Here is a 17,836-nt window from a genome sequence, read left to right as displayed (position 1 = left end):
CATTGTACCTGTTGTGAAGTATACACACAAGATGAGGAAGGGCCAAGGCATCCCTGACTGATTTAGTTTGTAAAGATACAGTGAACCACTTTTAGATTCAGGCAGTTCATTATTTAATTTGGATAGAGAAAGGAAGCACCTACAGGTGCCAGCTTCCTGTGGGCCTTGTCTCATACACCAGAAAGAATGGCACAGAAACAATAGGAGATAGATGACTCTAATGTGACTTGTGGGATGCCTAATTGCTGAGAAGCCAATTCTAGACCATATAGCTCAGTAGTTTTATATTCTGCGGTGTGTTTTAAGGGGAGTAGGGCAGAAAACCTTATACCTCTTCAGAACCTGAGAGGTGATGAGAAACTGTCTCATGATAACCTAATGGTGCAGATAAAGAGACGAGTAGGAGATGGTCTTGTAAGTTTCTTACAAGCCTTCTATCCTCTTGTGTTCTGGGAGTATCACAGGATGTTTTGCCAAGACTCAGATTAACTGAGGTTCAAGCCTTTGCTAAGCTTGTGTGTTCTGTGTGGATACATGCAAAGTTGCCCTGGGGGATATGGTGAAGCCGTTTTAATGGCACATTAAAAATACTTAAACTAACAAATGGAATTTGATTTTTTCATAGAAACATGATTTTAACAGGATTGCAGCTCTGGTTTCTGATGCCTGTTCTATAAATAGCATTTAATTAGTCAACATGAGATGCTTATATCTTGAGTAAGAAAAAGCATTCCGAAGTATGCTGATGATAACTAGTCATAAATACTTTTATCTAATTTTAATTTAAAGTAAATAGCCATGTAGACTCAGCTGGATTGCTCCGAGAACTCCTGGAAAAAATTGAAGATGTCACTGGAAGATGTTGTGCCTCAAAGTGTGAGGCAGAGATTAACTACATTCTTAATGTGAGGGTCAGGTTTTTAAATATCAGCACACTTTAGTAAAGCAACTGAGAAACCATGTGGTTTGTATGTTCCTGGCATTAAATGTGCAAAAGCCATATGGGTAGAACTGGCAGAACACGGAAGGCTTTCTCCTTTGTATATCTTCATATATTGATTTATCTGACATACTCAGTGACAGTCCATAAATCATTGTTTTAAACTGAGGTTGCAACTTATTAGTGGAGATAAAAAGAATAAAAATAGAATATATAAGACTGCAATGCAGGCATTTGATGAGGTATTAATATTGTTTTAAGAAACTAGTATTTTAGGGGTGTGTCTGTGTGTGTTTAGCAGCCAGTGTAAGCTGTATGTGTTACTGTGCATTGTGGCTAAAAAAGTATGAAACATTGCCACAAATATTCTTTGACTATTTCAGATCTCTCAGAAAATGTGTGCTTAGTTGTGAAACTAAAATATATTACTTTGTAGTTCTAATGTATTACTGAAATGTATAATACACTATGAATAAATTTGTTGCCTTTTCTTTGCAGTTAGCTTCTGGAATTTATAATTTTGCCTGCTCTCTGTGGAATCACCACACAGACACATTCCTGCAACAAGTTTCTTCTGGCAATGAAGCTGCAATTTTGAGTTCACTAGAACGAACTCTGCTATCATTGAAAGGTACTATTAAGCTTGATATGTTCATTTTTGAAATGAGATACCTCAGAACAGTCACCAAATAGTTCCTTTAGACGGGTTTTCTGTTCCCAGTTTCACTGGAAAAATAAGAGGTTTATTTCTCCCTGAAAGATAAGGGCTTATTTATAGTTTTGTGGCAGTAGCTCTTCCTCTACCCCTTCTGATTTTTGAAAGCACATATAATAAGTTGAAGTGGATAGTTAGATTCACATTATTGCGGCCTCATGGCTCTGAATATATTTTTTTCAAATGCTTCTAATTTTTGTTTCTACTTTATTTTTCTCATTCTGGACCCCTACACTTATCCTTTCATGCCAACTTTCCTAAAATTTTTTCTCCAGGCTGGAATGAGCACTGTCTTTCATCCCTCCTTTCCCTGGAAAGGCAAGGCTCTATCTTTCATCTTAGTGCCTCAGGCTCACTTGGATTTCAGAAGGTGCTTTATAGGATGCCATCTTGGCCTGTGTCTTGGTATATGTTGCTTGCAGGCATTCCCTTAGCATAAATCTCCATCTCACTTTCCTTGAGCTGTTTATCTTGATGAATGTATTCCTAGGTTCCTTTTCTTCTAAAATATACTCATTTGTCTTATTCTCTTACTTTTCTAGTCCCTCTCTTCTTTCTGTTCTGGTTGCTAAGACTCTTTTAGTTCTTTTTGTTTGTTTGGTTTTTGTTTTTTTGGAGAGACAGGGTCTTGCTCTGTCTCCCAGGTTGAAGTGCAGTGGCATAATCATAGCTCACTGCAACCTTGAACTCCTGGGCTCAAGTGATCCTCTCACTGCAGCTTCCTGAGTAACTGGGACTACAGGCACATGCCACTTCACCAGGCTGATTTTTACATCTTTCTGGTCTTGAACTCCTAGCTTCAAGTGATCCTCCTGCCTTGACCTCCCAAAGTGATAGGATTACAGGGATGAGCACTGTGCCTGGCCTAGTTTGTTTTTCTTAGTTTGATCTCAGGCAGCATCAGTTTCTCTCTTACTCTCAGTTTGCATTCTTTTTAGTTTTACCTATAAGTTCTTTTATCATACTCATTCTGGTACCTTGGAATCCCATCAGTCTTGGCATTGCCTTAATAATTCACTTACTTTCACCAGACAATGGATGCACAAATCCCAAACTGTCAGCACATTTTGTGAAACCTGTGAAGAAATGTTTGAATGATTTTAAAGGACTGTTGAAAAATAAAATCCATTGTAGAAGTAGTTATAAAAGTGAGTGGAGATGGTTTTGTTAACATTCTTGAGGAAGAAATTACAGACATTGGAGAGAAATGTTTGCTCAGAAAGAATTACAGAAAGTGATATAAGGCTGTGTATACAAAGCTGTGTGTATAGTAGTATATTTAATGATTAAGAAATTTTCAAGATTTCTTTTGATTATAGGGTTTTCTTACCTTATTGATTTCAAAGCCTAATTCCTGACGAAAAAGATGTAGCTTTACTATATCTTTGCCTGCCTTAAGCTTTTTAATACCTCACCATCTGAAGGTCTTAGATTCACATTAACTTTTTAGAGATATCCTGCCCTGGAAAATTTTGTTCTGTAACTATACATTTCTGTTCTGAAATGAAGAAATACTCCAAACTAGAATTTTTGTTTTGTGTAATCTCTATCTGAATTTACACTTATGTGCATTTAGTATCTTTTAGACATGGATGCATTCATTATTTCATTCGACAAATCTATAGATCCTTGGCACTGGGGAGACAGACTTAATAAAATGATCCCACAAATATATTTAAAGTGACACCTGTGACAGAGGCCTTATGATATTATGATAACTGATAATATGATCAGAAAAATTTCCCTGAGAAAGTGATCTTTGAGCCGTAATCTTAAAGGATAAGTGGAAGTTAACTAGTTGATGAAGGGAGAAGGAAAGGATCCTCTCAGGTATTGTGGCTCAAGGTCTTGTGGTGAGAAAGCATATCCAGAATAAGGGATTCAATTTGAATTCTGTTTTCTCCTTATGAAAACGAGGAAAACTTACTGCATCATTATGATGCAGCAACTTCTGAGTTGCATATGATGATTTCAAACTGAAGGTCTTATAGACAGCTACATTCTAAACCTAATTTTAATACATTGCTTTAGACTTACAAACCGAAGGTCTAGTAGACAGCTACATTCTAAACCTAAATTTAATCCATTGCCTTTAGACCTCATAAACACTATTTAAGATATAATTCTTTAGTACTGTAATAGCAATGCTTATTTAATGAACTTTTAATTTTGTCTCTTACACTGTCACCATCCTTATTGTTGCTAAATAATTGCTATATTTTACATATACCATGGAATCCATCAATAACCCCATAAAGTAGGATTTGTTAACCGCATTTTACAGATGAGGAAACTGAGATGAGAAATGTTGCCCAAAGTAGTATTACAACTGTAGACAACAGAGCAAGGATTTAAATCTAGCTCTGCCTTCAAATCTGTTATCCTGCTTATCTCTCTGTGTACACTAGTTTGTCAGTGTTACTCATGAAATGTCACAGTTGAGCAGTGTAGTTGATTCCAAATTTGGAAATAGGGTTTAATTTTTATATCGTTTTTAGGAGATCATTGTATTTCCATTAATATAGCCTAAAACTGAATGAAGGTTTTTGGTTACTGTTGAGTCATAGCTTAAAGTTTGTGAAATAGAAATAACTTTCCCAATTTCAGTTACTGCAGGTAAGAAGTACTAACAATTATATAAATTACACTAAATTTTGGAATCCAGTTTTAGAAACATGAGTAGTAACAATAAGTCAGAAGAACACTGCATTTGTGAGTTAGAAGAACTAGACTTTAGTTCCATTTTTCCCACTAATTTCCCAGCCAAATGACCAGGAGTTAACTTTCCAACCCAGATTAACCTCCAAGCTTGATTAAGTTTTGCAATTCTGAATCTTTCTTGTGATTGTAATTTTAGTAGGATAAAATAAGATTCAAGTAAAGCTTGCTTTTGCTTTTCAGTGCTGCGGAAGTTAACTGTTAATGGATTTGTGGAACCTCATAAGAATATGGAGGTGATGGTAAGTGATCGAAGAAATTTGCTGTGACTTTGGGAAAGTGGTATTTTCCTGAATGTTTGAAAGAGTGCTCTTTTTATTTGGCATTCAATTAGAAGAGTTTTTATTAAGTGACCATCTAGTTTTTTACCATTCTGACTTTTAGACTTCTGGTCTGTTTTCACTACATCAAAGTGGCTGTTGTGTGAAGGAGAGGAAATAGGCCTAGGATAATTTCTCAAGGATGCCATGGTACATTGAGAGTGTTAATTTGAATTTAAATTAAAATGAACTCCTGTGAATTTGAATGCTATTATAACATTACCAGGTACATTGTAGATAGTTATTTATATACTTAATATTTTCCTTTGTTTTTATGTATTTAAAATAAATTTGTTTTTTTCTGTCTGATCATTACATTAATACATGCTGTTCACAATCTATTAAAAAAAAAATATATAAGAGAAAAACCTTGTGAATAAATTGATCATAAGTTGTGATATATATTCATTGTCTGTAGATAGCCATCTTCTTTTTTTTTTTTTTTTTTTTTGAGACAGAGTCTCGCTCTGTCACCCAGGCTGGAGTGCAGTGGTGCAATCTTGGGTCTCTGCAACCTCTGCCTCCTGGGTTCAAGCAGTTCTCCTGCCTCAGCCTCCCAAGTCACTGGGATTACAGGCATGCACCACCACGCCCAGCTAATTTTTGTATTTTTAGTAGAGACGAGGTTTTACCATTTCTGCCAGGCTGGTCTCGAACTCCTGGCCTCAAGTGATCTGCCCTTTTTGGCTTCCCAAAGTGCTGGGATTACAGGCGTGGCCGTGCTTGGCCTAGTTGCATTTCTTTTTTTTTTTTAAATAAATGAAATGGCATTTTATTATACTTAGATTTGTGTTAGAATTCACAGTAAGTTTAGCTCAGGTAAAACATTGCTTTTTGTAAGTCACTTTGGGGGTTGCTCAGGAGTTGAGGAAAAAACAAATCTAATTGGGTCTTTGGGTCTCCCCTACTAGATTTGACCAGAGCCATTAAAAAAAATAGTATTTTTTGTATATTGAGGTTTGATTGAAGTAATTGTTCTATTGTTAAATGAGTTTAAAACCCATAATATACATCATCATAATGTGATGGTTATTTCATTTTATGAAAATTGACATGCTTTTTTTTAAGTTAAAAATTTCAGGAAAAGAAACTAAAAAATCATTCATAATCTTACTCTTCAGAGATACTGCTAAAGTTTATAAATATCCTTGAAGACATTTTATGCATATTATTCTGGATAGACCCTCTCACTCAATTTGATACAAATGGGATCATATTTACATGTCGTTTCCTTACTTACATTTTAAAAACAAACTCAGCATATTACATATATTTTTCCATTGTCAGTTATATTGTTACATGTTATTTTTAAAATGATTGTATGGTACATTCATATGATTAGTGTCAGTAGACTAATTTTTTCAAAAAGAGATATTAATATAGGATTCTTATAATGTACTTACACAATTGTCTGTTGACGGACATACAGGTTCTCAGTTTTTCATTTTTGATAAAAGATATGGACTGATCATTTGGGTAACTGTTATGTGGTTTTCTAATCTCTTTAGGATAAATTCCTAGAATTGAAAATGTTGGGTTAAGCATATGCCCCTCCACAGTATTGATACATATTACCAAATTGCTGAAAGATAATGTCAAGCCTCGATTTAAATCCAGATACATTTCGATTGCCATGCTGCCAAAAAAGATTTTCGAGAAACCAACTTGACAACTCCTTTTCAATTCCCTAACTAGAATGTATAAATTCCATGAAGGGAGGGGCTTTGTTTTATTCACTGTGACTCGGAGCTTGGAACAGTCTTTTCTGTATAGTAAATGCTCAATAGTTGTTTGTTTAATGAATAAATCCTTTATGGTAGAAGCAATATGTCAAAGTCTCAGGAATTATATGCAATATTACTCTCATTATATTAACCAGAATATTATGTTTATCTTTTTTCAAGTGAAAATGAATTGATTTGATTTCTATTCCTATAAGGTGAAATAGTAGTTTGCACTGGCTGTCATCGATATTTTGTGAGCTTTGGCTTTCCCTTGAGATTTTTCTGGTTGCATAAATCACATGTCAACCTTTACTCAGTTATAAATGCCTTATTGTAGCAATTAAGTACATCAGTCAATTAGAAAGAGGATAAAATCTTAACAAATTAAAGACAACGTTTCAAATAATATAAAAATCTTTTTTTTTTTTTTTTTTTTGAGACAGTCTCACTCTGTCGCGCAGGCTGGAGTGCAATGGCGTGATCTCGGCTCACTGCAACCTCTGCCTCCCAAGGTCAAGCGATTCTCCTGCCTCAGCCTCTTGAGTAGCTGGGGTTACAGGTGCCTGCCACCATGCCCAGCTAAGTTTTTGTATTTTTAGTAGAGACGGGGTTTCACAATGTTGTCCAGGCTGGTCTCGAACTCCTGACCTCAGTTGATCCACCCGCCTCGGCCTCCCAAAGTTCTGGGATTACAGGCGTGAGCCACCACACTTGGCCTAAAAATCTTAAAAATAACAGAGAGCTTAAAAGATGCTGAAGAAAAGATATATGACAGTGGTGAGATTCTGGGCCCTGAAGGCAGGCACAGTGATAATGATGGCTTTTAAAATCGATGGCCTTTATAATTTTCTACTTTCTTTGGAGAATAGGACTATTGGACCCTTTTATAAGTTTAACAGACTTAAGGGATCTTGGTGACCTAATTCTTTTATAATTGAAACCTTTTGCTGTTTCATTGTTCTGTTGTTACTTTTCGTTATCAATTATTGTCAACTATGCTTTAAAAAGACAGAAATAGTATGAAAATGGAAGATGATGCAGTAGTGAAGTTGTCATCCTGAAGTTTTCTTCTTTTTTTAAATTGTGTTGCCAATTAATTTAACCCAATTAAATTGTGTTAATTGTATTGCATCACGTTTCCAGAAGGTATAAAGGAAGACTGGAAACATTGATTTTACTCTGCTTTTAGCTTTTATTTAACAGTTGAGAATTCAGAATTTTACATTTTCTGCTTGAAATGACAGAGAGAAGGAAGGAAATTGACAGAGGAAGAGGTTTACTAGTTTTTTGATGAGTCAGTAGATGGATATTGAGAGTCTGAGAGCAGTACTCTTGACTCTAATGTTAACAATGAAATTGTCTAAGGAAAATCTCAGACACTAAGTCTTCAGATAATGGTATCCTAGTTGAATTTTCTCAAACTCAAGAATTGATCAATGAACAATATATTTGATAGAGAGGAATTGTGGCATTCTAGAGTTAATTATTTTCCAGGAAAGCCATCATCATCCAGTATTTCATGACAAATGAGACTACCTCATTTGCTAATTGAGTGTGTGACATCTTTTATGATGTTTATACACCAACATTTATTGATACAAAGATGTCTTCTATGTTTAAATTCTTATTAAAATTTTTAAGTTTTTTTCACTATTTCTTTATATTTATTCCTGTTAATTATTCAAAACATATCTTAGAATATGTTTTCAAAAAAAGGGTCCATTAGACCTAGCTGGTATATGTTGATGCCTATCTAATACTAGTATCTGAGGACCAATGTGTCATATACTTGAAGTTAAGAACTGTGGTGTAAATAATTGGTACCATGTGTTCATTTTTTGAATACTTATTATTGCCAAATGATGTTTTAGGATTCTGGATAAAGCAGTAAACAGAGCAAAGTTCTGGCTCTCAAGGAGCTTATATTCTAATGGGAGGAGCCACATAATAAATGGACAAGTGCAGTATTTCAAGGGATTTAAAGCCTGTGAAGAAAAATTAAAGCAGTAAGGAGAATAGAGAGTGTTTAGTGAAACAGGATGCTTAGAAAGTAATTTTTTATTCATTGCAAAGTGATTTATGTAACTAAATGAGATATTGAAGGGATGAAATACTATAGTTATTTTCCTGTGGACGACTTGTTTATAATAGTGAACTGTTTTTTGCTTAACTAATTTTAACTTATTTTTCTTCGGCTAATTTTTTTAAGTGATGTGATAGATTTGTTTTGGTATCCCTGAAAAAGATACAAGGTAAATGTTTATAATAATAAATTGAGATATTTAAAATAATATTCTTTTCTAGGATTTTTTACATGGAATATTTGAACGTCTAAAACAGTTTCTGGAATGCAGTAAGTACTTTCGTTGCAGTCCTTTTTACTGTAGAATTTTTATTCATTAATAGCTTATTCATTCATTAATAGCTAGGATTAATGAGGGATTAATAGATGCTTATTCATTAATAGCTTCTGTTGCACACTTATAAATCTAGAGAAAGTGTCTTGTCCAATTGCTCCCTGAGTGAGCACTTGATAGCTGCAGAGATCCTATATGTAGCTAAAATGAGTATTTTGTATCAACTTTCTGAAGTTAGAAGCTTAGCTTTTGTCTCATATACAGAAGTCCCTCCTTGGACTACGAACCAAGACCTACAGCGGATGCCTGAAACCACAGATAGTACCAAACCCTTTGTGTACTATGCTTTTTTGAGCTAGTATCCAAAATGGCTACTAAGTGATTAACAGGCAGGTAGTGTATATAGCTGGTATTTGCTGGACAAAGGGAGGATTCTCGTCTGGGGCAGGACGGAGTGGGTCAGCTTGAGATTTATCTCCATACTCAGAATGGTGCACAATTGAAAACTTAAGAATTGTTTATTTCTGGAATTTTCTATTTAATATTTTTGGATCATGATTGACTGCAGGCACCTGATACTGAGGAAAGCAAAACTAAGAGGGGACTACTGTACTGGTAATGAGTGTAGAGGAATTTGCCTTGTTGCCAGGCTGGTCTCAAACTCCTGGGCTAAAGCGATCCGCCCACCTTTGTCTCCCAAAGTGTTGGAATTGCAGATATGAGCCACCTGGTCTGGCCAAAATAGATTTTAAAAAAAAGATTTCCCTGAGGCCAGGCGTGGTGACTCAACGCCTGTAACCCCAGCACTTTGGGAGGCCGAGGCGAGTGAGTCGCTCGAGCCCAGGAGTTGGAGACCAGCCTGGGCAACATGACGAAACCCTGTCTCTACAAAAAATATTAAAAAGTTAGCCAGGCATGATGGTGTGTGCCTGTAGTCCCAGCTACTCAGGAAGGATTGATTGAGCCTGAGAGGTTGAGGCTGCAGTGAGCAGTGATCTCATCACTACACTTCAACCTGGGTGACAGAACAAACCCCATCTCAAGAAAAAAAAATTCTATTTTGTGTTCATTCCTCTTTCTGTATTTCTACTGCAGCTACCCCTTTCCAGGCAGATGTCCACAACAGTCATATGTTTAACAAATATTGTCTATAGGCTATATGCCAAATCCTGTTTAGACTTCTTGTAGACTCTTTTCGCTTTTAGTATTTGTTGCATATCACTGTGATATAACTTTCCGTAACTGGCAGTTTGATTTTGTAAATCCCTTGTTCATTAACCTCCACTGGCTTATCTTTAGCATCCTTTGTTGTTCACTACCCCATGTGAGAGACTATAGCATTTATATTTGTGTTGTATTTTACTGGTGGTCTGTTTGTTATCTTCTTCTTCCATGTGATTGTAAGCACCTTTATTTGGACATACACGTGTGCACACCCAAGTGTGTGTGTGTGTTTGGGGATTTGCTCTCCTGAGAAGATATCTTAGTCTACTCACTTTTAAGGAGCTACTGATTGTTTTATGTTAGTCAGTTTCAATTTAGTAAAACATTGTTGAGCCTGTTGGCAGACACTGTTCTGGGTACTATGCATGCAAAGATGAATAAGAATGTTCATATTGTGTAGTTACTATGTTTTCTAAAAATAGTCATTTTTCTCTGGCCATCCTTGTGGGCGTAGCAGAAGGAAGAATACAAGCCCTTCCGGGAGAGAATAAGACAAATGAACAAACAGAATATGAAGAGTATTATTAGAGAGCAGATTAGCTGATGAGCTGGTGGACATTGTTCTGAATGTATAAAAAAAAATCGCCAGGGAAATTATCAGAATAAATTTGTCAGAAGATACAAGAAAAATGATAATGAGTGTGTTACTCCTTGACTGCTTTATTTTACACATGTATGTTGCTTGAAAAAGACTTCAACTATGACATTTAGTTTTTAAATGTTATCCATGATTCATTGCTAAAACGACTATTCTTTTACTATAAAAGTGAGTTCAGTTCATATATTAGGGTTAATTTTATATAATGTGGCACAGAGGGCTACTGTGTCTGTTACTCAGTGTAAATCTTGGTATTGCTTTTTAAATAATGAATTCATAATGCAAAATGTGCAAAAATAAAACCAGCAATATTATTTTTGTAAAAATTTTGATGTTGTCTTGGTTGTGAACTTATTAACTTCTAATATTTGAAATGTATTTTTAACAGGTAGAAGTATAGGTACAGATAATGTGTGTAGAGATAGACTGGAAAAGACCATCATTCTTTTTACTAAAGTGGTAAGTTTTTTAAAACTTGTTTTGTCAAATATAATACACATATTCAGATTTAGAAAGGAAAATGATATTTTTATAACCATACATTTTCACTTCAGTGTAAGGAAACCTATGTTCTGACTCCTTATAGGAAAGCTAAAAATTGCTTTTATATGTACTTTAGAATGCATATAATAATTAAATTTACATACCATGTGTCATAGTGTAAGTCACCTTGGTACATGAAAAATAAATTCTAATAAATATTAGAGTATTTGATTCCTCTAAAGCTCATTATTCTTTGACTCACTGGAGAAAGTGGAGATAAAGAAGATAGCAGTGCAGTTCAGCTGGAAGTAGATCAAATGTAGCAGACAGGAAGTCAGTATATTCAGAATGACCATCAGACTATCTTCGTCCATACTAAGCATCTTTTGAGTGGAATTATAGGGGGTGCGCTGTGGTAGGCAGTGTGTATAATTACATTTTATAAAACATTAACTTTTATGACATTTTGGTCTTGAAGGATTGGGAGAAGTGCAAATAATTGGGTTACAGCAGTTAGAAAGACCTAGCTTGGGGACTGCTTGCATTAAAATAGGTACTTGAAGACAGGTGGTAACAACTAAATCTGTAATCTATTTCCCTTTTTAATTAAAGATTCAATAATAGGGTAGGGGTTGCTTATTCCCTGGGAGGGGAGTAAAGGAGCAGAAATGAGCTGTTTTTTATCTTTGTGTTTTAGGTAGTAATTACCTTTAGTTTCAGTTGTCTTCGTTTCTCTTGTTCCAAGTAGCCTCAACAACAGAAGTTCACCTAATCTTCCAAGATACATTATAAAATTGACTAAGATTCTCTGTTTAAAAAAACACAAAGCAAAGTAAAACAGGATGATGTGCTTAGTCAAAGAGGACTATACAGTATATATCACTGACACTTGCCTGCGGCTCTGCTGCCTCACAGTCCCTACTCAGTATATCAGTTACATAAGTAAAATTTAAAAAGCATTATTTAGATGATCTGTTTTAGAAAACACATTTATTAAGCTGTGAGATTTTTCAGTTCTTTCAACTCTTTCTTAAGGTAATGACATGGATAGATGGTATCTATAATTTATTCTACTTAACATGTTGGAAGCAATTTCATTTATGAAATTCATATTTATGATCTCTAAGACTTTATTAAAGCTTTTTAAATTAGAACATTTCAAAATAGAATAAAGTTACTATAAATAGAATTGAGTAACTTTGAGTCTTCATGACATCATCACTCAGCAACAATTATCAACATATGGCCACGGTCAGTCTTACTTTGTCTGTGTGCTGCTTTCCCCTCCCACCCTTGCTGGTTATTTTAAATCGAATCCCAGATATTATCTAGTATTACCTGTAAATATTTGAGTGCGTGTCTTTAAGTGGTAGGGTTGTTTTGTTTTGTGTCTGTGTATTTTCTGAGATGGGGTCTGACTCTGTCACCCACGCTGGAGTGCAGTGGTGTGATCTTGACTCACTGCAGCCTCTGCCTTGTGGGCTCAAGTGATCCTTCCACCTCAGTCTCCTAAGTAGCTGGGACCAGAGGCACATGCCACCACGCCCAGCTAAATTTTTGTATTTTTGGTAGAGAGAGGGTTTTGCCATGTTGCCCAGGCTGGTCTCGAACTTCTGGGCTCAAGTGATCCACCCACTGCCACCTCCCAAAGTGCTGGGATTACAGGCGTGAGCCACCACACCTGGCCTGTTTTATTTTTTTTAAATAGGATCTTAACACAATTTTATATTTAAAAAATACTGATAGCTTCTTAATATCATTTAAATATCTAGTCAGATTTTAGATTTCTCTGGTTGTCATGAATTTTTCTAGTTTGTTTGAATCAGGATTCAACTTGCATCAGCTCCCTTTCCTTCTGTTCCAAAGTTATTTCCTTGCTGTTATTTTTTGAGGTAACAGGTAATTTTCTGTACTTTTTCATGTTTTGAATTAGATTGCTTGTGTCACCACATGCTTTTTTTTAACATGTTCTTTAGCCTTCACACTTCTCCTCCCATATTTCTTATAAGTTGGTAGTTAGATGTAGAGGTTTAGTCACTTTCAGGCTTTTTTGTGGGGGATAGGGCAGGGATGGCAAGAATACATTATAAGTATTGCTCTGTATTGTATGACATGCACACATGCAATGTGACACACAATGTCTGGTTGTCTCTTTTTCTCTTTTTTAAATTATACTTTAAGTTCTAGGGTACATGTGCACAATGTGCAGATTTGTTACATATGTATAATTGTGCCATGTTGATTGGCTGCACCAATTAACTTGTTATTTGCATTAGGTATTTCTCCTAATGCTATCCCTCCCCCATTCCACCACCCCACGGCAGGCCCTGGTGTGTGATGTTCCCCACCATGTGTCCAAGTGTTCTCATTGTTCGATTCCCACCTATGAGTGAGAATGTGTGGTGTTTGGTTTTCTGTCCTTGCGATAGTTTGCTCAGAATGATGGTTTCCAGCTTCATCCATGTCCCTACAAAAGGACATGAACTCATCCTTTTTTATGGCTGCATAGTATTGCATGGTGTATATGTGCCACATTTTCTTAATCCAGTCTATCGTTGATGGACATTTGGGTTGGTTCCAAGTCTTTGCTATTGTGAATAGCGCCACAATAAACATACGTGTGCCTGTGTCTTTATAGTAGCATGATTTATAATCCTTTGGGTATATAACCAGTAATGGGATGGCTGGGTCAAATGGTATTTCTAGTTCTAGATCCTTGAGGAATCGCCACACTGTCTTCCACAATGGTTGAACCAGTTTACAGTCCCACCAACAGTGTAAAAGCATTCCTATTTCTCCACATCCTCTCCAGCACCTGTTGTTTCCTGACTTTTTAATGGTCGCCATTCTAACTGGTGTGAGATGGTATCTCATTGTGATTTTGATTTGCATCTCTCTGATAGCCAGTGATGATGAGCATTTTTTCATGTGTCTGCTGGCTGCATAAATGTCTTCTTTTGAGAAGCGTCTGTTCATGTCCTTTGCCCACTTTTTGATAGGGTTGTTTGATTTTTTCTTGTGAATTTGTTTAACTTCTTTGTAGATTCTGGATATTAGCCCTTTGTCAGATGAGTAGATTGCAAAAATTTTCTCCCATTCTGTAGGTTGCCTATTCACTCTGATGGTAGTTTTCTTTTGCTGTGCAGAAGCTCTTTAGTTTAATTAGATCCCATTTGTCAATTTTGGCTTTTGTTGCCATTGCTTTTGGTGTTTTAGTCATGAAGTCTTTGCCCATACCTATGTCCTGAATGGTACTGCCTAGGTTTTCTTCTAGGGTTTTTATGGTTTTAGGTCTAACATTTAAGTCTTTAATCCATCTTGAATTAATTTTTGTATAAGGTGTAAGGAAGGGATCCAGTTTCAGCTTTCTACATATGGCTAGCTAGTTTTCCCAGCACCATTTATTCAATAGGAATCCTTTCGCCATTTCTTGTTTTTGTCAGGTTTGTCAAAGATCAGATGGTTGTAGATGTGTGGTGTTATTTCTGAGGGCTCTATTCTGTTCCATTGGTCTATATCTCTGTTTTGGTACCAGTACCATGCTGTTTTGGTTACTGTAGCCTTGTAGTATAGTTTGAAGTCAGGTAGCATGATGCTTCCAGCTTTGTTCTTTTGGCTTAGGACTGTCTCGGCAATGCGGGCTTTTTTTTGGTTCCAAATGAACTTTAAAGTAGTTTTTTTCCAATTCTGTGAAGAAAGTCATTGGTAGCTTGATGGAGATGGCATTGAATCTATCATTTACCTTGGGCAGTATGGCCATTTTCACGATATTGATTCTTCCCTATCCACGAGCATGGAATGTTCTTCTATTTGTTTGTGTCCTCTTATTTTGTTGAGCAGTGGTTTGTAGTTCTCCTTGAAGAAGTCCTTCACATCCCTTGTAAGTTGGATTCTAGGTATTTTATTCTCTTTGTAGCAGTTGTGAATGGGAGTTCACTTATGATTTGGCTGTTTGTCTGTTACTGATGTATGGGAATGCTTGTGATTTTTGCACATTAATTTTGTATTCTGAGACTTTGCTGAAGCTGCTTATCAGCTTAAGGAGATTTTGGGCTGAGATGATGGGGTTTTCTAAATGTACAATCATGTCATCTGCAAACAGGGACAATTTGACTTCCTCTTTAACTTTTTTTTTTTTTTTTGGAGACAGAGTCTTGCTCTGTCGCCCAGGTTGGAGTGCAGTGGCGTGATCTTGGGTCACTGCAAGCTCTGCTTCCTGGGTTCACGCCATTCTCCTGCCTCAGCCTCCTGAGTAGCTGGGACTACAGGCACCCGCCACCATGCCCAGCTAATTTTTTTTTGTATTTTTAGTAGAGACAGGGTTTCACCGTGTTAGCCAGGATGGTCTCGATCTCCTGATTTTGTGATCCACCCGCCTTGGCCTCCCAAAGTGCTGGGATTACAGGCATGAGCCACCGCGCCTGGCTGACTTCCTCTTTTCCTAATTGAATACCATTTATTTCTTTCTCTTGCCTGATTGCCCTGGCCGGAACTTCCAACACTATGTTGAATAGGAGTGGTGAGAGAGGGTATCCCTGTCTTGTGCCAGTTTTCAAAGGGAATGCTTCCAGTTTTTGCCCATTCAGTATGATATTGGTTGTGAGTTTGTCATAAATAGCTCTTATTATTTTGAGATATGTCCCATCAATACCTAGTTTATTGAGAGTTTTTAGGATGAAGGGCTGTTGAATTTTGTCGAAGGCCTTTTCTGCATCTATTGAGATAATCATGTGGTTTTTATCTTTGGGTCTGTTTATGTGATGGATTACGTTCATTGATTTGTGTATGTTGAACCAGCCTTGCATCCCAGGAATGAAGCCCAGTTGATCATGGTGGATAAGCTTTTTGATGTGCTCCTGGATTCGGTTTGTTTGCCAGTATTTTATTGAGGATTTTCGCATTGATGTTCATCAGGGATATTGGTCTAAATCCCTGATTGTTCATCAGGGATATTGGTCTCTTTTTTTGTTGTATCTCTGCGAGGCTTTGGTATCAGGATGATGCTGGCCTCATAAAAGGATTTAGGGAGGATTCCCTCTTTTTCTATTGATTGGAATAGTTTCAGAAGGAATGGTACCAGCTCCTCTTTGTACCTCTGGTAGAATTCGGCTGTGAATCTGTTTGGTCTGGGACTTGTTTTGATTGGTAAGCTATTGATTATTGCCTCAATTTCAGAGCCTGTTACTGGTCTCTTCAGAGATTCAGCTTCTAACTGGTTTAGTCTTGGGACGGTGTATGTGTCCAGGAATTTATCCATTTCTTGTAGATTTTCTAGTTTATATGCTTAGAAGTGTTTACAGTGTTCTCTGATGTTGGTTTGTATTTCTGTGGGATTGGTGGTGATACTCCTTATCATTTTTTATTGTGTCTGTTTGATTCTTCTCTTTTCTTCTTTATTAGTCTTGCTAGTGGTCTGTCACTTTTGTTGATCTTTTCAAAAACCCAGCTCCTGGATTCATTGATTTTTTGAAGGGTTTTTTTGTGTCTCTGTCTACTTCAGTTCTGCTCTGATCTTAGTTATTTCTTGCCTTCTGCTAGCTTTGGAATGTGTTTGCTCTTCCTTCTCTAGTTCTTTTAATTGTAATGTAAGGGTGTTGATTTTAGATCTTTCCTGCTTTCTCTTGTGGACATTTAGTGCTATAAATTTCCCTCTACACATTGCTTTAAATGTGTCCCAGAGACTCTGGTACATTGTGTCTTTGTTCTCATTGGTTTCTTTTTCTGTGGCTAAGATTGATGAGTGATCTATCAAATTTCCTCAGCAGCTTTTCTCTTATTTTAACAGCTGTTGATCATCATTTGCCTAGATCCATTATTTGATCAGGAGTTACACAATGATGGCATTCTAATTCTGTTATTCCTTTTGCATTTATTAGCTGAAATTCTTCTATAAAGAAGACATCTCCCTCCTTAGCTATTTGATATCATTAAAATATAATTCATATGGGGAAGGGAAGATAATATTTAAATTCTTTACCTTAGTCTATTACTTTTAAAGGTCTATTGTATATTTAAGCGTTTTGTATCATATTTACCCATTGTTATAAAATTAAGTATGAATTGAGTCTGTTTTGGTTTCTGTATTGAAAATAATAGAAAGTTCTTATTATCAGATATAATCTAACATAATCCTCATTATATGATGTGCCTCAAGAAGAGTTATGATAATGTAAAACTGAGTGAACATAGACTCCACACTAAGGTTCAAACTGCTAAATGATTATTAGTAAAGTTATAATTGGAGTGATTATATTCCAATATGAATTTGGGGAAAATACATTTTAATTTTTATTTATTTATTTTTCTACAGCTTTTGGACTTCTTGGATCAGCATCCTTTTTCATTTACTCCTCTAATTCAGAGATCACTGGAATTTTCTGTAAGCTATGTTTTTACAGAAGTTGGTGAAGGCGTTACATTTGAACGATTCATTGTCCAATGTATGAATCTTATTAAGATGATTGTCAAAAATTATGCTTATAAGCCATCCAAAAATTTTGAAGGTAATTCCTTTATTGGCAGTTTAAAAGAATTATTTTAATCTTAAGTGTGATATAATTGCTATAATTACAAACTTTTTAAAAAATGTCATTTTAGTCTGAAAAATAAATTGTTGCTGGGACATGAAAAAGATATAAGGATTATAGGCTTTAGTATGTTTATACTAGCTTTTAAAAACAACATAGTGCATTTAATAAGCCATTTTTTGTAGCACAAATTGGTTGACGCTTAGGGACTTTAAGAATTAGGTACTATA

General features: G+C 35.9%; 1 protein-coding gene across 2 annotated transcripts in view; it reads left to right on the top strand.

Moving 5' to 3' along the window:
• IPO11 (importin 11) overlaps nucleotides 1–17,836 on the top strand; it is a 212,552-nt gene that overhangs the window by 52,965 nt on the left and 141,751 nt on the right. For both annotated transcript variants that reach the window (XM_003827413.5, XM_063604439.1), the window contains 5 exons: nucleotides 1,439–1,571; nucleotides 4,557–4,615; nucleotides 8,722–8,770; nucleotides 10,985–11,055; nucleotides 17,390–17,582. In XM_003827413.5, the coding sequence (XP_003827461.3) occupies nucleotides 1,439–1,571; nucleotides 4,557–4,615; nucleotides 8,722–8,770; nucleotides 10,985–11,055; nucleotides 17,390–17,582 (505 nt within the window). The remainder of the gene's footprint in view (nucleotides 1–1,438; nucleotides 1,572–4,556; nucleotides 4,616–8,721; nucleotides 8,771–10,984; nucleotides 11,056–17,389; nucleotides 17,583–17,836) is intronic.

Source organism: Pan paniscus, chromosome 4 (genome assembly GCF_029289425.2).
Source record: "Pan paniscus chromosome 4, NHGRI_mPanPan1-v2.0_pri, whole genome shotgun sequence".
Taxonomy (NCBI): domain Eukaryota; kingdom Metazoa; phylum Chordata; class Mammalia; order Primates; family Hominidae; genus Pan; species Pan paniscus.
This window is presented reverse-complemented; position numbering and strand designations above follow the sequence as displayed.